Here is a 26,513-nt window from a genome sequence, read left to right as displayed (position 1 = left end):
AGTTGCCCTCCTTGTTTAGAGAACTCCTAGAAGACGAGGCACTGCAGGCTCACAGCTCCAACAAGTGGTGGAGGATCTCATCTGAGTACTGGAGTCCCATTAAACCTAGTGGCTTAGCTATTGGAAAACAATGTTTTTTCCAGCCATACAAAATGTGAATAATGTGAGGCTGGGTTTGTTATTATATGTGTCCACCTGGGCTTAAAACCACAACATTGTGTTTGTAGTGAGAACAGTTACAGGACTCTGCTTCTTATGCACCATTTAGAAGTGTGTGAAGACACCATAAGAAATAGGAAGTGCTGTATATTTTCTACAATGCAGTATTATCTGGCAATTTTACAAGGATCTAGTGAGAAAGTATTGCAAACATACGCCACACTTTAGCCAATAACTGCAAGTTCACTGGCATCACAGAAGCAGTATTGGAATTATGCAAATACTATCTCTCTCTTTTTCCTTTGGCCTTAGCTACTGCAGCTAAAGGGAACACTTGCTCATTCTCTTCTGAAATTTTGGGTTGACCCTGCCTGGATGCCAAGTACCCACCAAAGCCACTCTATCACTCCTCTCCTAAACTGAACAGGGGAGAGAAAATTTAACAGAAGGCCCATGGGTAGAGATAAGGATGGGGAAAGATCACTCACCAGTTCTTGTCATGGGCAGAATAGGCTCAACTTGGGAAAATTAGTTTAATTTGTTACCAATAAAAATCAGAGTAAAATAATGATAAAAAAAAAGTCTTAAATCAGTTTCCCCCCACTCCTCCTTTCCTCCCAGGTTCTACTTTACATCTAAGTTCTCTCAATCCTCCCCCCAGCAGTACAGGGGAACAAGGAATGGGGGCAGTGGTCAGTTCATTACACCTTGTCTCGGCTACTCCTTCCTCCTCATTGGGAGGACTCCTCACATTCCTCTCCGGCTCCAGCATGGGCCCCTTCCACAGGGTGCACTCCTCAGGAACAGACTGCTCCAATGGGAGTCCCTTGCAGGGTCACAAGTCCCGCCAGGAAACCCGCTCCAGCCTGGGCTTCTCTCTTCAGGGGCCCACAGATCCCTGCCAAGAGCCTGATCCAGCACAGGCTTCCCAAGGAGTCACAATCTCTTTTGGGCACCCACCTGGTCCAGACATGGGGTTCTCCAGGGGCTGCAGGTGGATCTCTGCTCCTCCATGGACCTCCATGGGCTGCAGGGACACAGCTGCCTCACCATGCTCTGCTCCACGGGTTGCAGTGAAATCTCTGCTCCAGCACCTGGAGCACCTCCTGCCCCTCCTTCCTCACTGACCTTGGGGACTGCAGGGCTGTTTCTTTCACATATTCTCACTCCTCCAAGCAGTTTTTTCTCTTTCTTGAATACATTATCTCAGAGGTGCTACCACAGGCTGACGGTCTCAGCCTTGGCCAGCAGCAAGTCCATCTTGGAGCCCACAGGCGTTGGCTCTGTCAGACATGAGAGAAGCTTTCAGCAGCTTCTCACAGAAGCCACCCATGTAGCCACCCACTACTGAAACTGCCACAAAACCCCAACACAGCAGTACTTTCTACTTTCCCCTTTTCTGGATCAGCTATTTTATTTGCACTCAGAAGCTGTAGCTTCTAACAAATATAAATTATGCACATAGTCTGTGTCATCTGTTTTCATGCAATACATGTTTGCCTTCTCTCTCTGCAGTGAGGCTTCTGTGTATGCAAAAAAAGAGACTTGCATATGAGAGCACACCTTCCAGACACCAAGCTGGCTCCTTTGAGGAGGACTCACTCTGCTGCACCCCTCTTCACCTCAATCTGAGCCTGATGTGCTCCCAGAGATCAGAGACCTGAGTCTGGGTCCTCCGAGGAAGGGCTTTAAATGCCAGTGGGACGGGTGCTGCATCTCATGGTGTAGTCTCTTGTGCCTCACTGACAAAATGCCCACTAGTGGCAGTTCCCAAGAGTGAGAGGTGATGAAAGGGTCAGTACGGGACTTTTGCCAACATTTAGATCTTATCCAGGGATCACAGCAGCTCAGTCACATCAAGGCTTAGCAAGCTTATGAGTTCCTGTAAGCAAAACCTAGGCTTCAGTGTTACAGTAACACAGATATCTACAGGCTAAATGGGATTTGAACACAAGATTTGCAACGAGTATTGGTGGCATTGTTGGACACTGCACTCGAAGCAGACATGCAACTTTTGAACTACTCAGCGTCCAACACTTAAAAACAAAGTAATTGCACACATGAATGGCCAGAATTAGCCAGGTTTCATTACTTGCTGTGTTATGTACTGATGCAACATAACACCACAGTTATTGTATGTTACAAATTGGTCCCTTCACAGTTGTTCCAGAGAGAGATGTAGGCTAATGAAGCAAAGTTCTGTCATGGACTCAAGAGGCAGAAACGTCTCCACAGATATTTTAAAAAGACCCTTTCTTGAAGAATTAATGTTGATAGAATAAAATGGAGATCAGCATAGGCTCTCTAGTCAATCAATTCTTCCTATTACAGCTATCCTTCAGAAATAACATGTATGTCCTAAAGCTGTGCCTTCTGGAGATTTTGAGGAAATTTATGGGCCTTAAAAGTCAATGTTCTTAGACATCGTTAGACACAGAAGAGAGGCAAAATACAGAACAGAACTCTCTCAATTAAATGCTTAAAATGTTCCAGTAACAAACTCCCCCACATTAAACGAGATGACAACTAACTGAGGCATTTCTGATGTGTTCAGCTGCTTTGGTGCCACACAAGCAGATATCATCTCTAGAAGGTACGAGATCCAGCCTACAAAGGCTACTTTGTGCACTGTTTCTCTGAAACAATTTTTATAGCAATTACTTAGAAATTATGTTCCACTGCATTTGCCATTAGCTTCAGTGGAACCAGGCTTTCATCCATTTCCTATCAGCTTTAGGGTTGTTTTTTTCTGTTTTCCTATTTCTGGCATGATCCAGTTCAAAGAGTAGCTGCAATCTGTCATCTCTTGTATGAATGTATGTTGGGGGGAGGCAGGGGAATTAAAAAAACCCCAACCTGCCAAGTCTTTCAGCCTTCAACCTTTGGTGCAGTACAAGGTTTACAAGATGATTTAAAATCTGCATGTGTAGGAAATAAGGAAGATGGGCTGACTCTATAGAGAAAATGGGTTTGGGACAGACACAGATTGATGGCTTTGTGACAATGACACTAAAGTTAATAGCTGATACAGGCAGACAAAGAGTCTATTTTAAATTTCAAATTGAACTCTGTGTCGCTCACAGCATCATGCTGACCATTCATTGTTAGACCTAATTTTTTTCTGCTAATGACTACAAGAAGCAGAATAGATAATGATGTGCACTGCTGAACACTTGGGAAATGGCATTAAATGATTCTCCCCCCTCCCCTTCCTGTTTTAAAAACAACTATTTAATGGTTACTAGGGGTGGCTATCCTTGAACACTCCTGAAGGGTAAAAATTAGTCACTCCTCTGGGGACATCTCTGTTGCCTTTCCTTTCCTCTTTGGAGACAGAAGGGGTGTAAATTGTGCTTGCAACAGACTGGGAAGGCTGAAACTGCTAAAATATAAGACCTTGACAAAAACCCTGGAGATGATGTATCACCAGTCTCCTGGGCAGTTGCACTCCACATTCACATTTGCACACTGCAGATAATTCCTGCCTCTCAAAAGCCTGAACCCAAACTTCAAATGCAAATTGTCTTGGAGCTGGAAATGGAAACCTGCATGCACTGAGACATTTATTCACATATTTAAATAAAAAGCTGACAAACAAAAACCAAATCCTTCAGTCCAGGGGGAAGCATTTCTTTGCTGTCTGTTTCTGCCATTAATTCCTCCTGTTTATCTAACCTGCACTTCAGGGGCACAGATACCCATTCGTTTTGTACATCTCCACCCATACAAACAGAGATCTTACTTGGCATACCAGTACATGGCTGATCACCAGAGACTTGGCTTTATTACATGTCAGTGAAAGGCCTTTAAAAAAGCACACCAACCATAATACAAGGGGCTTCTGAAATTTTATATGCATGGCACATGGAAGCAACTGAATTTGGGAATAAATATTTGTGCCTCAGAACAGCCAGCACACATGCCTGAGGTGAGTGTTGCTGGCCTTATGCTGCAAGTCTGGGCTCTGTCATTGAAACAACTTTTCTTGGTAGGTGCTGTGTTAATGTGTGGCAAAATGTAGTAGTGCATTCCATAATTTGCTTGCAAACTGTATTTCAAAGTATCAGCAGGCTGAAATTTCCACCTGTCTTCCTTACTCCAGTCTGTGACATGTTTGCACATCTGAAGGATTTACTGTTTCTCTGCCTAATTTTCTGTTCAACAGGAAAACTAGCTGAATTGTTCACATCAAGTTCAAAAGCTCTAATATGAAAGCCACCTACTTTTTGCTTGAATTAATTCCAACCCCACTCTGTCTTTGTAAAACTAATTTAAGTTATAGCATGGTCTGCAACTTCCTGTTATAATAAAGTAAAAAATTGTATGTGGCCTTATTACTACCATGGATCTGCTTATTACTTTCTAAATAGTATGGTGGGGCTCATAGTTTCAATAAAATCTAAGCTACAAAATTATTTTGATGAGAAATTGGGACTGTGGCAATCATAAATATACATGTAAAAACCCATTTTGTTTTCTGAAAGGAAGTGCAGTGCCTATGTTCTATTTCCATCCCTTACTTCTGTCTTCTGTGAGTGCTGGAGGATATTAAAGATGTGGTTGCTCAGACTATTCACAATCTTTAAAAAAGTTCTTGTCTCTAGAAAGTAACTGAAAACTTCCACATCAAACAAAAATATATGTAATGTGTGTAAATGCTATAAAGTAACATGTGGTTTACATAACAATTTTGTAATGCTACTCCATATCTGAGGCAAAATGTGATCAGATATTTTACATGCTTAGATCACCCCTCTGTGTCTGTTCTCTCCTGGTGCAGACTGTGACACCAGCTCATGCTGCAAGGCATGCAAACACTACAGTTGATTTTGTTATAAGATGGGGAAGGGTGCAAAAATAGCAACACGTGTCCCATTAGTAAAAGGCTTCCTAAGGTCTACTGAGTCAACAGGCAGTAATCAGGTATCAGCTACTTCACTAGGAAACGCATCAAAACTAGGACTGGGAGGGGGATGTGAGGTGGGGAAGCAAAGAGCGAGAAGCAAGGTTGATTTCTTTGTCTGCTCCAATTTCATTCCTCTAATAGAAATTCCATGAGGGCATGTTAACCTGAAGAGGAATTTCAGCAGCAAATCATCACAAAGAAGACAGGAAAGCCTCTTTAATACTTGCAGGTGCCATCCAGTCCAGGTGCTCTCAGGAGCTCATTATCTGACAGTCATCTGATAAACATGCTTTACAACTGTACAGTCTAAAGGTGGAAAAACCAGTCAGGTCAGCTCAGTCCACCTCTTGCTCTGCCAATCCAAGACAGGATTCTTTTTTTTCATTTTCCCAACATTTGGTTTAGCCTTGTTGTGCTGTTCAGCTTTAAAATTTCCAGGTAACCCAAGAGGTATCTTCTAAACTGCAAGGGAAATTAGTATTTCATATCTTAATGCTAAGAGGTTTCCCTCTTCACTGCTGTTTGGTGAAATAAGTTATTGTTTACCTTCTTTCACTGTTCTATAGTAGAGCCACTCTAAATCACTCTAATTACCTCCCCTTTGCATCTACCCAAGAATCTCTATATTTGAGCCTTGTCTTTGCTTTCACAAGTTATTCTAATCATTATTCATATGGGACCACATCAGTATTCTTCTCTTCTACTGTGTTAGTATCATGCTGACCCCAAAACTAATTCAGTATTTCATGCAGAATTACAGTATCAATGGTTTCAGAGCAAGAGCTCTCACGCTCCCTACTAAGCAATATTTGGACAGGCATCCCAAAACTGCAATTTCCCTCTGGCTGTTTCCCTCTCACTGTATCCAAATTTATCTTTAATGCAGGTTTAAAATGTGCTTTCCCAAATCCCCTTTCATTGCCTATATGTTATGGCCAGGGGGTACCCACCCAAGTTTTGATTGTTGCTGTTGTATTTCTTTATAATTCCCCATTAATTTTTGAAAGTTTCCCCACTCCAACAATGTATTTCAGTAACAGACTGTCTTCATGAACTTCCTCCCCCTTCTCCAGGACTGTAAATACCACTAAACCCACTATATGGCTATAGAACAACTGCATTTCTATCCACTGCTACTCAGACAACTTTAAAATCACAAATCTTTCTTTCTATTTAGGCAAATCTGAATTTATTTTTCAAGCAAGATTTCATGATAAGCACACAAAGGCGCAGGAGAAAATTTTAGCACAGACATGTATGTAATTCATTCCATTCATCCACTCCATTTCAACTTCATTCTGGAACATTGCTCTGTAGCTTTGGAGCAGGGGCAGTCAGCTGAAAGTGAGAGCCCAAGGGGCCTAAGCACATCAGGTCTTTCATAGGATTTAGGCAAAAAAATCAGAGTTTCTGCAACTTCAGCAGTGACTATCAGATACCATCAGCTGCTGGGAACATGCGCAGAAGCAGAACTCCAAACAAGCTGAACATGGAGGCATTCAATGAGCTGTGATGCTCCCAGAGTTAAGGAGACACATGGAAACTTGCCTCTGTTTGTTTACCTCAAACACACTGATGGTCTTTACTGGGCCTAGTCTGGTCAGAAGTGCTGGAAAACGCAGATTCTGCTTCTTACTAAATTCAATCAATACAAACACTGTTGCAAATGATTCTTCACAGTGTTATTTGTTCTGTAGTGTTGTAACAGATGCCAGAATGCCCTTACGCAACACAAGCAAAAAAAATCCTTAAAATTTACACAGACTTAATTAACAAAAGTTTTACTGTATTGTATTCATTTAGCTCTTACATTTCACTTATCCATTACATTTTGTTAAACAAAAACTGGCATTGGTACATATTTTCTGTCACTGTAATCAATATCCTGCAATATGTATCAGTCAGCTTGTTCTTTTTACCTATGGAATAACTTTCCAAGTCAGGAAAACCTCTTTCGCTTTTAAAGCCCTGATGCTCTACCACATCAGACTTCATTACTATTACGTAAGGGGAATGAGAAAACTACTCACTTCCTTCCCCAAATATTATTTCTGCACTGATGTATTTGTAAATTCCTTTATAATCCCCCATTTCCTCTGCTAGCATGAAGCAATTAAACTAATCCATCCCCTGTCAACCCCAGCCAACTCATAGTGTCTTTGGGTGACACTGTACATTTTTAAAGTTTTTTTTGAACTTCAGGTCTTTGAACCTATATCTGGAGTTTACTGTTAGCAGTAGTCAGCTACCCTTCAGCTGTAGTGCTTTTGGTTTATGCAGCCATCCTGCACACCAATGAAATCTTGGTTCCTGTGAGACCAGAATGCCTGTCCTCCTCCCTCTAAATCCATTCTTTAGTGATTAATTTGAGTAGCATTTGTGCAAAAGTTCCAGCTTCTCCATCAGTAAGAAATACTACAATCAGAGCAGGGTTTTTCTCTGGGACAACAAGAATAGTCATGAATTTGGCCTTGCTGCCTCTATGGAAGACAAGAGGCAAGGTAAGCTCCTTGCATCTTTCCTGAGCAAGGCATAAATCTGCTCTGAATTTGTGTATTTTTATGTAAGCAAAACCTTGGACTTTGCATAGTGCCTAGCAGGCGTCTTCTGTGCTGTGACACTGCACCACACACTCAATATCTGTTACCTTGTCTACAAAGGTGTTGGATTAATGGTAGTTTTTAGAGTGTGTGTTAACTTGGACTATTTTCCGGCAATACGCTTTAAATTATTCTGCATTGTAGCTCTACTCTCCCAGGTTCTATCTGGGCAAAACAATGCCCCAGGAAATCCAAACCCCTCAAATATTTTTGTATTCCAAAAATGTAACGATCACACGTTCTGGTATTTGCTTTTGGAAGTGTCAGCATCTTTATCCTGCTTCTGCCTTATCAAAAATATAAAAATAGCCACAGAATCATAGAATAATTTAAGATGGAAAAGACCTTTATGATCATTGAGTCGAACCATTAGTAAGCAGCTAAACGTATTGCCAGTCACATGAAAATGATGCTCCAAGTGAAGAGGGGGCACTTGCAGAGCCAGGCAGAGCTCTGTGGGTTCAGAAGGGACAGCAAGCCCAGCACTGTTGCAGGCAGCAATTGTGAGAGCCACAAGCCTCATGAGGAAAGCAGGGGAGCACCAGAAGCATGAAGATAATTTCAATGATATATAATGATATAACAGTCAATGATACATAAACCAAACACTGAAACATCTGTGTTTGTATTGCTTTACCGGTATTCGTAAATACCTCATCTGGTGCCATTTCATTAAGCAGCAGTTTAAGTTCAGTTAGCATTAATAAAATATTAAATTTCAGCACATGTTGACGCCCAGTAATTCATTCAAGTGTTTCACATCTGAGGAATCACCACTTTTCTTCAAACTGTCATCTTCTTGGCCAAATCCTATACTTATTCATGGATCTGATAGCATTTGAATTATATTCACTACCCTTACCTTCATCTGTGTAAGTCAAAGTGTATGGTTTTGGTCCAACACCTTGCACAGTCCTGCTTTGACAGTATTTACTGTGATAATTTACAATTCTGTCTATTTCTGCACTTTGCAATTTAGCTACTGCCCATCTATTCTGGTAATGGTTTGAAGTGTTTCTCCTCTCTCCCAGATGAAAAACTGTAGTACAGACCTTGGCTACTGCTAGCAGCTGCACAGAGAAAACTGAATATTTTATCACCCAGACATCTACTTGCAATAGCTGCACTCTTACATTTTGGGTTACTTCTGTACTGTTTGTGTGTAATAAAAAAGTCACCAAACTTCAAATACATTTAGTAAGAAGACCTAGATGCCGTATGAGCTGTACAGTGACGTCTAATCTCCATTTTCCATAATTGTTCCAAAAATAGAACAAAAATATGAAGAACTGAGAATTTTACATAATTAAGATGATGGTGCCATTTCAGAATCCACTTCAGATACTTCTTCTAGGCTACTTGCATGCTTATGCATGCACTAAACAGAAAGCTGCCACTACAGCTTGCAAATAGATAAATGCATTTGCATTTTAAACCAACAACAAAGTAAAATTTCTACTTGCAGTCATCTCTTTTTCAAAAGCTTTGCATACGAAATAGTTACGACTCACAGCTGCAGAAAAAACTATTATTTCTGACCAGCAAATCTGCCATACTGGTGAATCCAAACAGGGAACAAACAATTCTGCTGCAGCCTTTGCCACAGAGTAAAAGATCTACTCTTGCATTTGTGACATGGGAGAAAAGAGAGAGATCTTATTTGTAAGGTGTTTTGACATCTACACGCATCTGAATATTGTCATACATACAGCCCACTTTCAATACCAGGTAAACTAATCAAAATCAACATTTTCTACTGTGGATGCCATGGGACAGAGAGAGAGAAACAGCAAGCGTTTCTCACAGCGGCTTGTGAGAAGCGCTTGCCATTTCTCTCTCTGTCCCATGGCATCCACATTCTACCACTTTATTTCCAACTGTAAGATTAAGACTGGATGCCCATTCATTAGTATTTACGGCCTTTGAAAAGAGAAACAAAAGACAACTATATTGTATTTTCAGGGAAAAGTCACAGAATGTTAACCAGGTGTGATTGGATCTGTTACCAGTGATTTTTACCTCAAGGAGTAGACAAATGGTTTGAAAATATTAAAAAAACAGAAATAAAGAGACTGATAGAACAACAAAACACCTGTGAGGGTGGTGAGACACCAGAACAGGTTGCCCAGAGAAGCTGCAGATGTCCCATCCATAGCAGTGCTCAGGTGAGGCTGGAGGGGGCTCTGAGCAACCCTGTCTGTGGCAGAGGTGCTGGAACAAGATGATCTTCAAGGTCCCTTCCAACACAAACCATTCTATGACTCTATGAAAATCAGTGTAACATTTTAAAATCCATGAATCTCAAATCAGTAAGCATTCATTATCAAACCATTAGACTGCAAAAAAGGTAGCTTTTAAAAGGATATCATTTAACTGGACACTTCAGGAGTTTCTGAACAAATCTTTCACACAAAACTACTATGGAGTCTGGCTGGGCATGGAATAAGAGTTAAAAGTGATACACAAGAAGCAAGTAGAGGACGGCTAGTTTTCAACCTGACAAATACTAAAGTGCCCTATGGATTTATACTGAAACTGTTGTTTTATGTATCTTTTAATCTGAAGAAAAAGACACATAGTACACTGGCAGCATCTGTGGATAATAAAAATTTTCAAGATTATTTTCAGGGCAAACAAAAATTGTGAGGAGTAACAAAGTTAGAACAAAGAAAGATGAAGGTTTATGATTAACTCAAAATAATGAACTGCTCATATACTCCAAAGTTTACTACGACTGATAGTCACAGGAAAAAGATTAATGAGGTCTTTATTCAGTGCATTCTGATAAACAAAACCAAAGTATTCCAACCATACATAAATACAGAAATACACCACCAGTCACAGTTGTTCAGAGCCAGCATGGCTTCATGATGGGGAAGTCCTGCTTGATGCACCTGATTTCCTTCTACAACAGGTAAACCCACCTAGGTGATCTAGGAAAGCCAGCAGATGTGATCTTTTGGGACTTCAGCAAAGCTTTTGGACACTGTCTCTCACAGAAGCCTTCTGGACAAAAAGTCCAGCACGCAGCTGAATAACTGAGTCATATGACAGGTAAGAACTGGCTGACAGGCTGGGGACAAAGTGTTACAGTGAATGGGGCACATCAGACTGGTGACTGTCACAGTGAATGGGGCACATCAGACTGGTGACTGTCACCAGTGGAGTTCCACAGGGCTCCATCCGTGGCCCTGTGCTCTTCAGTGCAGGACAGGAAGGAATACTGAGTAAGTTTGTGGATGACACTGAATTGGGAGGAGCTGTCAACTCCCTTGCGGTCAGAAAGGCCCTGCAGAGACCTCCACAAATTAAAGGGCTGGGCAATCTCCAACTGTGTGAAGTTTAACAAGGGCAAGTGCTGGATTCTGCACCTGGGATGGGACAGCCCTGGCTGTGTGCACAGACTGGGGAATGAGAGGCTCCAGAGCAGAGATGTGGAAAAGGACCTGGGGGTCCTGGTCAATGGCAAGTTGAACATGAGCCAGCAGTGCCCTGGCAGCCAGGAGGGCCAACCCTGTCCTGGAGGCATCAGGCCCAGCACTGCCAGCCAGGCAAGGGAGGGGATTGTCCTGCTCTGCTCTGCACTGCAGATAATATAAAAAATATTGCAGACTGAATTGCAGTATCTGGTTGCTTATTTCAGCCCTCTAGTTTTCTGGAGTAACTTTCCTGTCTTGCAACGTTTCCTCTCTGTAAAGGCTATTTGCACTACAGAATAAACTGCATATAAACATATGTTTTTATAATTTTTAATAGTATTATAAAGAAAATCCAGACACACTTAATTTATAAAACCCCTTTCTGTATAGGAATCCTAACTACTACTGTACAGCAGAATCACAGAGGTAAAACTTATACAATGAATCTTCTATAAAAACAACCCCAAAACCATTTACATTACTAGAAAACAACCCAACATTTTAATCTTTGAGACTTTTCAAACATCACTGCAATATAATTGTGGAAAAACATGTTACTTCTTAGAAGGAAGTTAAGTATATCCAAACAGATTTGTATCTTCTTCAGTTACAAAGATTGATTTTCCTCGTTCAGTTCCTCATTGCCAACATGGCATTTATGTCCCAAATAAGATTTCGTAACTGATCCATGATCTGCTTCAGCTGCTGATTCTTCTGTTTCAGTTTCTGTGGGAAGAGTTTATTAGAAGTTTTTTTTGTGAACAGTTCAAATAGTGCACTCAAAAATTCAACAAAAATTACAGTGCTATGAAATGCTATATAAATCTTTTTCTCAGTTGTCAGTGAGCACTATTAGTGGGATAACACATCCTCTTTAAAGCGCATTCTAAAACTACAAGAGCGCCTCAAAAGTTAAGGACCATTGCTAGAGGGGGAATACTGTTTTTGTTTCACAGCAGCCTTTTATCAGAACACCTGACACCTTCAAAAGCTGGAGGTTTGTGGGGATCAGTCCTCACTTCGAAAAGTCTAAAAGAGAGCATCCTAAGCTGGAAGAAAAAATATGGGGAGCAGGTAAATTTATGTGAATATGTGTTTTATAAATTTGGTTTCAAGAAAAATGAGGCATTAACAGTACAAGTTTGAACAAAGCACAGGGTATAGGTGAAACAAATCAAGCTTTTGCAGCCCTTCTGCTATGTAGGTCAACTGTAATGCTTTAAGTCCTGTCTTGAAAAAGGTTTTCCCAAGCATGCTGAATTTTTAAAAATTATACATTTGTTTTTGCAAACTGCAGAAGCATTTGAGGGAATAGGAGAACAGTAAACTAGCTTTTATTTGGTTGCATAGCCAAAACTTAGAAATTATGTCTCTACACAAGAAAGACAAGGGCATCGAGACATCACACAATTTCCCTAACCTTTCATGTTTCACAATAATACCCATATTTATTGTTTAATTTATTCATTTTCCTGCTCAAATCAAAGCTGTTGAGAACTAAATTAGGTTGTTGTTAACAGTACCCAGTTTGTCCTTCATTTCATTCTGATTTGATGTCAGCCTTCCAAGATTAGAGATCAAACTATTTATTCACTAGGGAAGTCCAGAGTTCCAAGTAAAGTAAAAGCCCAGGAAAGACTTGCTTCCATCAAAACAGAACAAAATCTTTCAGGTTTGATGTAACTTTGTTATTTGCACTACACAAAAGGCAATACATTAAAAGCATGACTCAAATCAGTAATACAACTGAAGTTACTGGAACTGTGAGAAAATGAAGCAGTATCCTGAAAATTAGTCTCCTGAATTTTGATGCAGTCAACACAACAATATTTTTAAATTGCCAGCTGGTCAGCTGGGAAAGAAGTCCAGAGAAAAAAACTAAGCCTATTCACTTCAGACTCGTAAAAAACAGTCTACAGTAATATAGTAATTAGGCTTAGATTATATGGGGACCATAGTAAGGGAAATAGTCCTAAATACAGACTTTGCAGGACACTGGAAGAGACAACACTCAGATCCAGACTCCCAAGAAGGATTCAAAAACATATGCAGGACAGCTCATGTGCACTAACATGGAATTCCTAACCAAGCATTTGACAGGCTGCAAAGTTTTTAAAGAAAAATATGTGCATTTATCTAATGCTTCTTCCTTTTCCATTTGCTGATCCAAGACTTCACAATATAGAGCAGAGATTCACCTCTTAACTAAAGACAAGAGAGAAAGCTAAGCAGCATGTAATTACCACAGCACTGAAATGACAAATTGCAAGGATCTTCCTACCAAAAGTCATAAATGCAAGATCCTGATGCTTGAGAAAGCACAAGAGGGATGAGATAAACAAGCATGCTCATACCTGTGGCATATTTAAACACAATTCTGTTTGCCATCCTCAACATCCAATCCTAGAGAAATCAGTGACTGTTACATCAAAACTACCAGTTTAATGTAGCTGAGTTTTGATGCAAGCTGTAACTCACTCATACTGAGGCCATGCCATTTCAAGGTATTTCAAAACCTTCATCAATGAACAGTTGGTGATGATAATTAGAGTCACAGACAGAAGTAAGAACCATTGGCCTCTGAGAAGTAGGCTGTTTTCTCTCTCCATCCATGTCTAATTGTAGTGTTAAATACTGTTACTCACATGAACTTTGTGTAAGCTACGCCCAAAAGGCTCATTCTGTAATATTGTTTTCCTTTCTTGTGGAATATTATGACACTGTAAATTGTTTGATCTTTATTTGATGCTGCTAGACAGGAGAACGTTTAGACAGGATTTTGTTTGTTTTCAAAGCATCTGTAAGGACAAGAAGTATAAATTTGTTTATTTATCTGAAGATAATTTTAGATCCTTATCTTTAGTGAGGAGCTAATTTCTTAGCTCTTCTACTTATTCTGGAACCAGAAAAAACATCTAAGATGAAGCACCATCCCTGGGTTGCTAGGCTGTTGAAAGAATGAAGAGAGGAGGAAAAAAATCTACTTCAGAGAGCACAGTCTCCTAATTGAAATGCATACAGTGATCTTTGTTACTGATCTTTGACAGGCAGTGGTCCACACCACAAAGTACTACATAATTAATATGTTCTGCACCACTGGAAGTGCTGGCCTCTGCTTAAGACTTTGCTGAGCCAGTAAGAACATCTCAACTCAAGCCTAACCTTGAGAAGATAGGTGAAATGGCCTTCTTGGGAAATGGGCAAAATCTTTAAGCAGCTTTTGCAGCAGTGACAAATTTTCATTTGAACAGATTGCTTGCAAGTTGTCTCCCAATGACTTAGTTGAACTCTAGACTGCTTCTCAGGATTAACAGTTGGATGAAACAAGAAAAAGTACTTCATCCTACATACATGCTAGAACTTCTGATTTTATCTGTTTTTAGATAGCACAGGGAAAATCTATGAGGCAGTTTATAATGAGTTTAAGAGACCTAAATTCAAGTTACATCTGTCAGGCCTGTTTCTGTTAGCCCCTCCCTGTCAGAAAAGTGATCTGACTGAAAACCTACCCTAGGGGTTCTTCTTTGGTGATATTAATTTTCAGTGGGGACCATTTTGACTGACCTTGCAAGTATTATGGCCATCATGATGGGGCTGGCAAGGACTGCACCTTCCAGTAACCACCGAGACCTTGGCTGGCTTAGGGCAGTAGGTCATTTATGAAAACATTTACTGAAGCACAAAACCCACATAAATGAAATAAGGTGGGAGAACCATAACAAAGATTCAGAAAGCTGTCTTTCAAGGAAGAAAAGCTGCCATAAAGAACCTGCCATGTTTGATACAGATTTCAGTTCAGTAGGACACAGTAATTTCAACTTTGACTGAAATACATTTTTTACCTAAAGTCCTTTTTGCTTCACTTGCACTTCATTAGAAATCAGTGCTGTCTAGACCAATTCACAACTTACAACCAGAGATGTATCAGAACCTTCCTTTGCACAGTGCTTTTGACTCTCTCCTCATTTTAAGCTCATGTACCCTTCAAATTTTAAAACTAAAACATCCCTGTGAGTCATTATGCTGCACTCAATCCATTTGTTAGAAATCCCTTATTCGGGCAAAGGAAATAATGTAAACACCATGGAAGAGTAAGATCATATTCCAAGTAGTGCTAGTAAAAACATCAACAGTACTTGTCTAAGTTGTACAGGCTCTTCTTCTGCTTAAGGAGAAAAACAAGAAAAGATCTGTTTCCATCTTGAAAATCTTGTATTGAAGACCATTCTCCTGAATGCTGTGCCAGCTATGGTTTTTATCTGCTCTATTCAAGATCTACAACAGTACAGGCCAGAAGGACATCTCAGTGTCTCAGTGTAACACTAAATATTAATAACCACAGTACTTTTATTTGCATAAATCTTAGCAAAATTTTAAAAAATCATGTTTACATTTTTGATTAAGAGTCTACTACAGAGAACTTGGATCACATTCTTTCCCAGGAGTATAAAATCATGGAACAGTTTGGGTTGGAAGGGAACTTTAAAGGTCATCCAGTCCAACCCTGCAATCAGCACGGACATCTTCAATTAAATCAGGTTGCTCACAGCCCAGTACAACCTGACTGTGAATGTTCCCAGGGATGGGGCATGTACCACCTCTCAGGACAAGTGTTTTATCACCCTCAGCCTAAAAAATGTCTCCCTTATATTTCATCAAAATTTGCCTTATTTTAGTTTAAAGCCATTACCCCTTGTCCTATCACACTAGGCCCTACTAAAAAGTTTGTTCTCATCTTTCTTCTAAGGCCCTTTTAGGTACTGAAAAGCTTCTGTAAGATCTCCCTGGTGTCTTCTCTCCTTCACACTGAACAGCCTCAATTCTCAGCCTTTCCTCATAGGAGAGGTGCTCCATCCCTCTGGTAATTTTTGTAGCCCTCCTCTGAGCCCACTCCAACAGTTCCATGGCTTTCCTGTGCTGAGGAGCCCAGAGCTGGACACAATACTCATGTTACTCCTTCTGACCACTGAACTGCTGTAGGAAGTGATTCTTGAAAGCCTTATGAAGGTGACAGTGGCCTCTGTGTTTCCAGGTAAGCCAAGCCCAAGAAATTCCTACAGAAACATGATGTTTGTAATAGGAAGGTGACATTTATACTGTTCTTTTTTAAAATTAATCCTTCATAATGAAATTTCTGAAGTATGAAGGTGGAAAAACTTGCTTTTTTCCTTTGCTAGTTAAGAGACTATCACAATGCTATATGCATATAGCATGTGTTATATGCACATAGCTGGAAAAAAATATGATGGAAAAAGTGCCCTCAACACTTTGCTCGAACTCTCTTAAAGCTGCCAAGTAGCGTTGTAACTTATGGCTGCTCAACTGATACCAAGGCTTATTTTCCATCATAATAAATGCATATATCAATTTACTAATAATTTTTTTCCAAAGGGATAAAAAATATTCATCACTAATGCAGTAACTGCTGTGCAATTAAACGTTAACACTCACTGTCCAGTATCTACAGCTTTTCCTGATGTCACCCACAGGCATGTCTGTTCTACACTTAGCAGAAATGAGAGACCGAATTTTCTGCCTTGCACCTCACTTGACAGCTGAAAAGAAAACTGCTCCTTCTGCACGTGTAACCGTGTTCCTGAAACAAACAGAAACACCAGCAACAGCCTGTGCTCTGCTGCAAGCTCAGTACTTTTCACCTATTGACCTAGACAGGACTGTATTTATGCACTGATCTGTTGTTCTGAGAGGAATAAGCACCTCATTCAAATAGATGGATGTTTGCTTCATACCAATTACTTATCGTTTGACAATGGGGTCTGAGGTCTTATTTACTGAGTACCATCTAAGCTCTGTAGCTTGTAATGCAATTCTTCATTCCCCAAGGTTCTTCTCCACCATACTTCTCAGTGTTACATCCCCATTCTTTATATGAAAATCCCACAGATCTACGATCCTCAGTTACAGATGGCAAACTCAGTCACATGAACACTACAGATAAAACTGCAGTGCTGCCAACTTTGTCCAAAGATATTTAAGATTCATGTTCATCTCTAAATTTTGTATTTTAACAGCTTCTCACATATTCGAAGCTACCATGAGCCATAAGGGGAAGAATGAACAACTACCACAGATAATTTGTGGCAGAGAAAAAAAAAATTCAGCTCCCAAGAGCTCCCTTAGTTAGTTACTCACTACACACAACAAATCCTTCCTTTTCATTCCCAAATTCCCTGCTTACTCCATAGCCTAATGTCAGTTAGGCAATTCACAAACCAGGATTTTTATAATCTTATTTACTATAATACTGATTCAATCTGAATATTGCCTCATCTGCCACAAAAGCAGAATAGTTCAAAGAACTCTTCCAGAATAGAAAGTGGGAAGGGGGGAAGAGGAACCAAATGTGGCAATGCAATAAAGGTTGTATAATATACATCTATATGAGGACAAAAGGGGACAGTTGGGATTTTATAGGCAGCTTTATGCTCACCTTTTCCTAACTTTTTTCAACTTTGTACTTGTGATATGGTTTCGATATGGATGCAATGTGAAAGAAATTGTGTGCAACATTTTATACAAAACTCAAAAGGAAAAAATTAATGATCTGGAATAAAAATACATCTGAATGCTGAGAAAGCTGGTTTATGACACAACAAGACCACCCTACTTAATTTTCTATTGGAGATGGGAGATATGCCCCTGATTAAAAAGGAAACATTTCAGCTCATTTCCAAGAAAGACAAGGAGAGGGATCCAGAAAACTACTGGCTACTCAGCCTAACTCTTGACTCCAGAAAGACTGTGCAGCAAATCCTTCAGAAAGTCATATCCAGACACATAACGATAAGGCAACCATTAAGAAGGGCCCAGAAAAGACAGAATTTCAATCCTTACAGGTATTTGAAATGCTGGAGCATGGACATGACTTGGAGCAGCTGAATCTAACTTTGCTGGTTGACCCTGTCTTGGGCTGGGGGCTGAACCAGGTAATCTCCAGACCCCCCACTGAGCCTAAATTCCTCTGATTCTGTCATTGCAGAGAGTCAGTTTGGTACTCAAAAATCCATGGAATTGTCTCCAGTGCAGATTAATCTGCCCAGAAGGCGCCCAAGTAACTAATTCTTCCCCTCTCCCCAAAGCATTCTTTCGTGCACACTCATATTTTGGGTGAAAAAGGACTCTACACATATCAAACCAATTAAAATAAATGCAAATACTCTGAAAAGGTCGTTTAAAAGGAATTTCATTTTTCTGCGTAGTCCTAAACAGCATCAGCTGCAAGGCACACGAAAAAAAAGCCCAGAGCTAAACTTGTTACTTAAGCTTTACTTAAAGTCTGTCATGTAGATTGTCTTTTTCTCTCGTAGCAAGATCGCTGTTAAACACTTAACAAACACTAGTTAAGAATAGCAAATACAATTCTTTTCTAAGGGCTACCTGGAATGTCCAAATGCTATTTTGCTTTGTTTCCACCCAAACATACCTCCACTACTCATTATACGATGGTTTTCCTAAGTGCTTCATTGAAACCAGACCTACAGCATGAATGAAACCTAAGCTGTACTTGCTCCATTTCTAAAAGTGAGCAGTAAAGAAAACTGTTGATAGGGCAGCAAAACAAATCAAATCATTCTCAAATTCTGATTTGGTATTTCTGTTTCAAGTCCTGTCAAATGTACTACAAGACCACAGACTGAAGGTGAGCCTGACATCTTGAAAATAATACTGATGATTCTATACTTTAAAGATAAAAAACTTAATAGGCAGAACGTTAAACACTTGAAAAACATGAGCAGAAGAGAGGAAATCTTGGTAACATCTGCTTGCTGCAAATAGATTAATTTCAATGAAAACTGGATCAAGACATGTACTAAAAGATCAATTCAAGAGCTAAACTGATTCTGGAACAGTAATTTATTCCGAAAAATTCAAGCACCTCAACAATTTATAAGCTCTGAAAACATATACAGATAAAAAAGAATAAGCTACATTTTTGGGAACTGCAAGAGAGAATTGTTTAAGACAAGAGATAGAGGTAGCCAGTGCTCAAGAAATTGTTTGTTTTGTAATAATGGTAGAAGCTTCTTATTGTGGCCAAAACTCCCCTGTGCTTTAAAGCTTAATAGGTTTTATTTAAACCCACAGTTGCTAATTATTACTGGATTGCTAGGACAGAAATTCATTGCCTTGTAAACTAATCTATATTTTAAATTAACAGACAAGTACTTACATAGCCAAGGTCAGCACATTAGACTTTCTGACCTAAAAGGTAACTCTAAAATAGCAGAATAACTAAGTAAACCAATAAGAAAAGCTCCTGCAGTTTTTAGGAACTCTGTTACATCAACAGCTTCTCCTGCCCCATGAACGAGATGGTGAGCACAGAAATACCTGATGCTCCCCTCCTCCTCCTCCTGAGGGTGCTCCCTTCCCAGACACCTGCAGTAGCAAAGGAAAGCTGCTGTTTTTCCAGTCAGTGGTTCATGGAATGAGGACATTTTGATGTGGGAACATACGATCCACAAGGTTTATAAGAGCTACTACTAGTTTTGGCAGTGCTCCACACAGTGGGGCAGTTAGTGTCTTTGACACACATCCAGAGCCACCAAAGAAATCACACTGGCTGGGATGTCATGGCAAGAAGGGCGAAATTAAGAGATCCACAGCAGGTGTAAAACTAATTCAAATATCACAACAGCGTCAAAGTCTTGGGATATTGCAACAGTGATTTTTTAGTACCAATAACACATAAGACTGAAAAAAATAATGCCTATCAAAGCAAAAAGGATTAGGTGAGAATAGGACAAGGAGCTGAAGGAAGATTTGGTCAAAAATATAAAAAGCTTATTTAACTACCATGTTGGTTTCCCTGTCACAGTATTCTCATCAACATTTTGTATTACTGAAATTTTCCTAAAATTAATTCATCAAATTGAGTTGGAGGTTACACATTACACACTAGAGAGGCCTGAAGAGCTGTCAGATGTGCTAGCTAAGACCAAGAGCAAGCCCTCCTCGAACCCAGCAGCTGGTGTTAGAAATTAGGGCAATTATCTGATTCTAGTGCTTTTTCTTTGCAAAAAAAAAAAAAGAATTTATATATTTTTAGTCATAAAAGGATTACCTAGTCTGTAATGTATTAAAATTTGAACTTTGAAAATGGTAGTAGATGTGCTTATTCAGCTGGAGGAAGACAAAAGAAAAAAATCAGTGAAATTTCAAAAAACAAGAAGTTTAACTTTCTTTTGCTGCAGTTACTAAGTATTTGTCCACAAGAAAACTAGAGAAAGCTCAACTATCTTGTGAAGATTTCCTGTGGAAAATCTGGAAATTAGGTCTAGGCATTCAAGTATAAATACAGGATTTTACCCTATATTTACGTGAAGATTTCAATGCATTCTTAATTACCAGTTTGCTACCAATGGTCCTGCAACACCATCAACCTTTTTAAGGTTCAGAACTCTTCATAAAAATTTATGAAATTATTTTCACAAGATCACACCAAGGAGGTTTAAAACCATATTAGCATACAAGTAGAACAACAAGGGCAAAACCATGTCAAAGAACTACTAAAACCACAGCAAATATGGACATTTAAGCTTATTAATACTTAAAGATTGCAAATAAATGTGCATTAATTCACAGTACAACATTACATACAATATAATATATTCAACCCTGCTACATCAGCAGTGAAGAGAAAGATTACAACAGGAGAGCTGACAACTGCATTTCTTTAAATTCACATAGTCCTCATTTTTTCCTGTACAATAGACATGGATTTTTCTAAATAAATGGGTTATGAAAAATTCAATACATGTATGATTGTGGAAGACAAATTAAAACATTGGAAATATTTTAAAAGCTGAAAATCCATCAATTATTCATTCCATAAATAAACATTTTATCCATTTGTTTCTTTTTTCAGTTATTTTTGTGGATTATAACTCCTTCTTACTGAGCATTTGCAGATATTACAGCTATAGAAATATGTATTTAATCCTATCTTTGTATTTTAGAGATTGAAGAAACAATGTTCAAAATTGTGGTCTGGTAAAACTATGTATTTTTAATCTCTGTATTACATTAGCTTTTACTACAGCATAATTGTTTTTAGATTTGAATACCTCATCACTAATTTTACCCAGCTGCATAATGCCACTCAAACTGAAGATTTAACATTTTAACTCATTTAACTTTTATAATTCATAGTACATTTTTTTTCTGAATGTGCCAAGATTCAGTAAATGTTCCCCTTTACAAAGGAACACTCTTCCTCAAACTGTCAAAATCCAGAAGTTAGCCCTGAAAATTCTTTACCAATTCACATAATTGTAATAATATTTACATCTGGTGTTCAATTATTTTTACACCTAAGGTAAGTTTTGAAGATAAATTAGTTCAATGGGCACCTTAGTTCAGTTTGTACTGTCAATATCTAGTGGGTTATACATAAACACAACACACTGCATTCATAAAAATAAATGTCAGTTTTAAAAGAGACAAAAGTTAGAATTGTTAGGAAATCCAGTTGTTAGGAAACTCTACTGCCAGAGGTACAGCTAAAAAATAGTTGTTTAACTAAAAGGTCAATACTGAAATATTCATAAATACAAAGCATTTATCTCCAGTTTTGATGGCAGTCATCACATATTCTGTATTTAGTACAGCAATCTAGAAATTTAGGCTTTGTAACAAGAAAATGACATTTCTCAGTTTATGCAAATTATTTTCAACTTCGTTACCTTATTAACTTCCATGATTTCCCTTCTCTCTTCACTAGCAAAACGAAGCTGACTTGCAGCACCACGATCATCATGCTTGGAGCCATCTTCTTCAACATATGGAATAAGTTGCTGTGAAGACAAGAAACATCAGCTTTAGTTAAAAAAAAAAATAAAAAAAGGAAAAAAAAAGAAAATAAAAAAGGAAAAAAATACTCAAATCCAGGAAATACATAAGGTACTACCATTTTCTCCACAGGTTCTAACTACCCAAGAGAAAGTGGAGACAAGCCTGCTTGCCACCTCAAACCTCAAGGCCTTGCAATGACCTCAGTTGGTTCTCCAGGTAAACAATTTGCTTCCAAAAGACACAATCTCACACATTACCAAGCCTTGACCAAAGAAATTTTGTAACTGCAGGCAGAAGCCAGTCTTTCCATTTTAAGATGTTTGTCATAGATAATCCTTGCAGTTGAATTCTGCAGATTGAGGTTTTAAAATTTACTATTCCACACTAAGAAATAAAACCACAAACATAAAGTTCTCATTATCATAAGTCGTTTTAGTGATATCCTGAATATAAATATGACTGGCTTTACATAGCTACTTGGCTAATACTCTAGTTATGATTTGCTGTTTTAATAAGCCTCTGTTTGGCAACTCTTAAGACCAGGCCCACAGTTACCTAAAAGGAGTTTTTCTGTAAGTATTTCTCACCGTGGTCTCCTCAGACACACAGAATCACAGTTTGGTTTAGGCTAGAGAAGACCATAGTGCACTGTCTTTTTTGTAAAGCTTGGACAAAACCAAAACTCCTTGATGTAAAATTTCTAAATGAATACTACTATATGTTTCCTTCCTAAAAAAACAGATCAAAAAGAAACATACTAGATACAAAACAAATACTTGTTTCTGTGTCAGAACACTCCCAAGCTACTAACAATTTCTTAAAGGATAATACCTCCACAAAGTCCATAGTCTGACATTGTTTTTTTCTGTCCTGCACTATGCAAAAGTACATCCATGTTCACAAACACATTACAGACAAATGGAAGACTGATATTGATAAAAGTGAGCAAGAAGACATTTGTTTAAAAGCCTGGGAGCAAGTTGCTCATCAAGTGCATATGAACTTCTTACTTAGGTTGAGGTGCAATAGCACAAAGTGTTCAGTGCCTCCAGCACCCTGATGGAAAACTTACTTTGATTTATACCACTTAAAAGGTAATTTCCTTCTATACAAAAATTTTTGCAGCCATTCTGATTACGCTTAGCAAAATGGACAAAAGCTACCACACTAAACTCTGCCATGAAAAAGTGGCAAATGTTGACCACTTACTACATTTGCAGACCATAAAGAGGAAGTAGTAGGGCTGCTATATGCTCTTGGAAAAAACTCTCTGATGGAAAAATAAAGTAGCACTCAAAGAAGAACATTTCTTTAAAGCCTCTCTATCTTTCAGAAAAGATGATAGATAAAAAAAACTAAACAAAAAACAAACCTACCAAGAAAAGCTGAACTATACCTAATATACAAAAAAAAAGCAGGAAATTTAATCTTTGTAGGCAGATCTCCTTCACAATTATCTCGTGCCTTGCTATGTTGGTCAACAAAAAGTTAACAATACTTATTACACATCAGTACACATTACCAAAAATTATGAAAACATTTGTATTGATAAAAATGGAATAAGCAATTCTAGTAGGTATAGACTTCTCTTGACTGTGCAAAAAAAATAGTTTTGATGATATTCTGTAAAGACATGGTTAGAATACCAGCCAATAAATAATACAATTGAGACTATTACTGAACTACTGGAAGAAGAATTTAAGAAAACTGATCCAGGAGGAATGGTGTGCTACAGTCATTCACTCTAACCAATAAAAACATGAGGAGGTAGACATCTACTAAGTTCAGAGAAGAAAAGACTAAGAAGATTGAAAAAAACCCACCCAACTATCAATAAAAAACTCTGCTGTGACTAAGTTATCAGTGAAACCTTGCATTTAAAAAGCCTGAAGTGACTACTTATTTTCTCTATGGAGATTCTTTTCCATCCTGACAATGGGAAAAAATGTGAAAAGTGATAGGAAATAAAACCAACCAAATGCCACATCATTTCACTGTTATAAGGGAAAATAAGACATATTAAAAGCTTTTAAAGAGGACACAAGTTCAACACACTGTAAAAATAGGATTTATTTTCTTAAATGGGAAAATTAACTTACTCCCCTGCTTGCTGTCAGGTTTCCAGATACATTTTTCTGAAAACCTTGTCAAAAGTCAGCAACTGCAAACTGAAATAGCAGTCTAGAATGGACTTCTTCATTTCTTTACTCCTATTCAGTTAAGAGACTCACACTTCAAATATAATGCCTGTATGATTAAAATTCAATGGACAATCAGAAGGTTGCCTCAGAATCCAGAGGTCAGTAACTAAACAATTTCAAAGTTCTGGTTAATATGAACAGCTCAAATTGTAGCAAAACGCAGGCTTATATTACCAGAAATTAAAAACAACTTATGAGGAAGATAGCATTTAAGATTTTATGAATAACAGCAGTATTATTAAGAAAAACGTTGGCAAATCCTCCTTCCCAGAAGTTTTATATTCTAACTTCTCTACCACCACTGCACATTTAAGTTTGGTTCACACTGCCCAGCAGGTTAGGAATAGCTGAGTGAGGGAACTATGGAGGCACAGATTATTGGCTAGAGAAGGTAAATAATACTTATTACTCAGGAGCCAGGCTGACAGGTGAGAGCTTGAAGCAGGCTTTTTACCACTTTTTTCCACTTGTAAAAAATTTGCCCTGATCCTCTTTTTTCCCTACGGGAAACAAATTGGTGAAAGTACCAAGGAGCCAGAGAGAAAAAAAGTTAAAATTTTAAATTAAGTTTGCTTTCTTAGAATCACAGAATCAATTAGGCTGGAAAAGACCTTTGAGAGCAAGTCCAACTTATGACAGAACACTGTGTCAACTAGACACTAAGTTTCGCAAACTTTCAACAAGATCTAATTAATAAAAAGAATTCAGTCCCCTGAATAATTCCAGTATCATTAAAACTTGTTATGAGTCTCCTGCAACTGAGGAAGATGGAAGATTTGCTATCCAGAATGGTTATTCTGATTTAGAATTTATACATAAATAAAGATACTTACTTCTATGGGAACAGGATCGAGCCCAGCACAGTTTTCATTACATTTGTCATAGACTAATCTCAGTTTTCTGAAGAGTATTGATAGCTGACGGAGATGTTCCTGCAGCTTTGCCAGTCTGTCTTGATATGTTGCAGTATGATAAGTAACACCATTTGGTAACTTAGAGAACCAAAACATTAAAAATATTAAAGTTTCTGTCACATGAAATGAATAAAGATATCAGACAGGTTTTTGTATATTTTAGAATAAGACAATCACACTTCTGTTACAGCAATCACTGAAATTTTAATTTTCTTTTACTAGCAAAATTACAGATTTTATGTGCTCAATCACTGCTGTCAAACACCCTCATGTATTGTACATTTTTGGTCATCATCAATCCCTCTGACTTTTCAGTGAGTGTCTTCACAATGCTTAAATATGACGCTGCTGTGACTGGGGTTGAGACTTTGTGTCTCAACCCCAGGCCACTCAATTCAGTGACACAAGAGTTATGAAAATACAGAAGGAATGGGAATGATTATTTATCTTGTACTCTTCACAGAGAAAACACAACAGAAATTTGTACTTTTTCTCAGTAAGTGGACACAAATAAGGATTCTGTTGTTTTTCTTAACAAAAAAACCCAAAAACAAACAAACAAAAAAAAAAAAGTTTTAGGTGAAAAATATTACAGAAAAAGATCAATGAAAATTCCTCTACATTTACTCCCCATACATTAACATAAGCAGAGAAACATAACTGACATATGAACAGACTTCATTGTACATAAAAGAAAACATAGTTACTAAGCATATTGAGAGTTTTTTTTATTGGCGGGGCAATGACAATTCAGTATTTCTGAATTTCACTTGATGTACAGGACTAAACAAATATATTAAGAGTAGCGCTCATTTCTTCAACCAATTCTCCTTTTCAGAGCAGTTTGTAGGGGTTTTCTAAACGTACTAAGGTGTCTCCTGAGTCTATATATACTGTGTGTCAGTGATAAAAACATGGACGCTGAGTGTATGAATAGTTGTTTCTCACCTGCATGTTCCTCAGTAACTGGAAGATTTCCATGGTTCGAAAGACAATGTCCTGCACGGTCTCCTGGCCGATGCGGCAGAGCGAAGCCGTGTTCACCTCCCGGGCAGCCTGAGCCTGGGTCCCGGAGAAAGCGCCCGGCGGCATCCCTGCCCCGGCCAGGGGAGGGGTCGACATCTCCCGGCCTTGACCCGTCACACCAGGGCAAGCTGCACAAAGAGGTGAAGATGGAAGGATCAAATGCTTGTTTGAGTCTATCCCAGCAAACTTCTGCAGGGTGGCAATCCCACTCCTTCTCCCCGTACGCGGTTCTGTCCGACAGCTGAGGCCAGCTCAGGGCAGCATCCATTGGACACGGCTCCCTGAGGCACCGCAGCTTTGCCGGGCCGCGGAAATGGGGTTGCCCCTCACGCACCTCCCTCTCCTCAGAGCGATCACTGCGCTCGCCCCTGCCCCGATCCGTCCCAAGGGGAACATGAGAGAGGTTTTTGCCCAGCTCCAGCAGGCAGAACCGCAGCCCTGGGCTCCGGCACCCGCCCGACCACTCCTCCCTC

General features: G+C 38.9%; 1 protein-coding gene across 1 annotated transcript; it reads right to left on the bottom strand.

Annotated features, from left to right (window-relative positions):
- Positions 1–10,414: 10,414 nt before the first annotated feature.
- On the bottom strand, positions 10,415–26,166 carry MED30 (mediator complex subunit 30). Its single transcript, XM_005420691.2, has 4 exons — positions 25,963–26,166; positions 24,934–25,092; positions 21,791–21,901; positions 10,415–11,810 (listed from the first exon to the last, which is right to left on the bottom strand). Exons 1-4 carry the CDS (start codon positions 26,134–26,136, stop codon positions 11,715–11,717), a joined length of 540 nt encoding a protein of 179 aa, XP_005420748.1. The 5' UTR covers positions 26,137–26,166; the 3' UTR covers positions 10,415–11,714.
- Positions 26,167–26,513: the final 347 nt, after the last annotated feature.

The sequence above is a fragment of the Geospiza fortis genome, unplaced genomic scaffold, assembly GCF_000277835.1.
Source record: "Geospiza fortis unplaced genomic scaffold, GeoFor_1.0 scaffold111, whole genome shotgun sequence".
Lineage (NCBI taxonomy): Eukaryota > Metazoa > Chordata > Aves > Passeriformes > Thraupidae > Geospiza > Geospiza fortis.
The sequence above is the reverse complement of the archived record's forward strand: the minus strand, read 5'-3'. Positions and strand labels throughout refer to the sequence as shown.

Coding starts and splice junctions, on each gene's coding strand:
- MED30 (XM_005420691.2), bottom strand. CDS start 26,136: ATGTCGACCCCTCCCCTGGCCGGGGCAGGGATGCCGCCGGGCGCTTTC. Junction 21,902..24,933: donor TCGATCCTGTTCCCATAGAA/GTAAGTATCTTT, acceptor TTGTCTTCACAG/CAACTTATTCCATATGTTGA. Junction 11,811..21,790: donor AAATCATGGAAGTTAATAAG/GTAACGAAGTTG, acceptor CTCTTCCCACAG/AAACTGAAACAGAAGAATCA.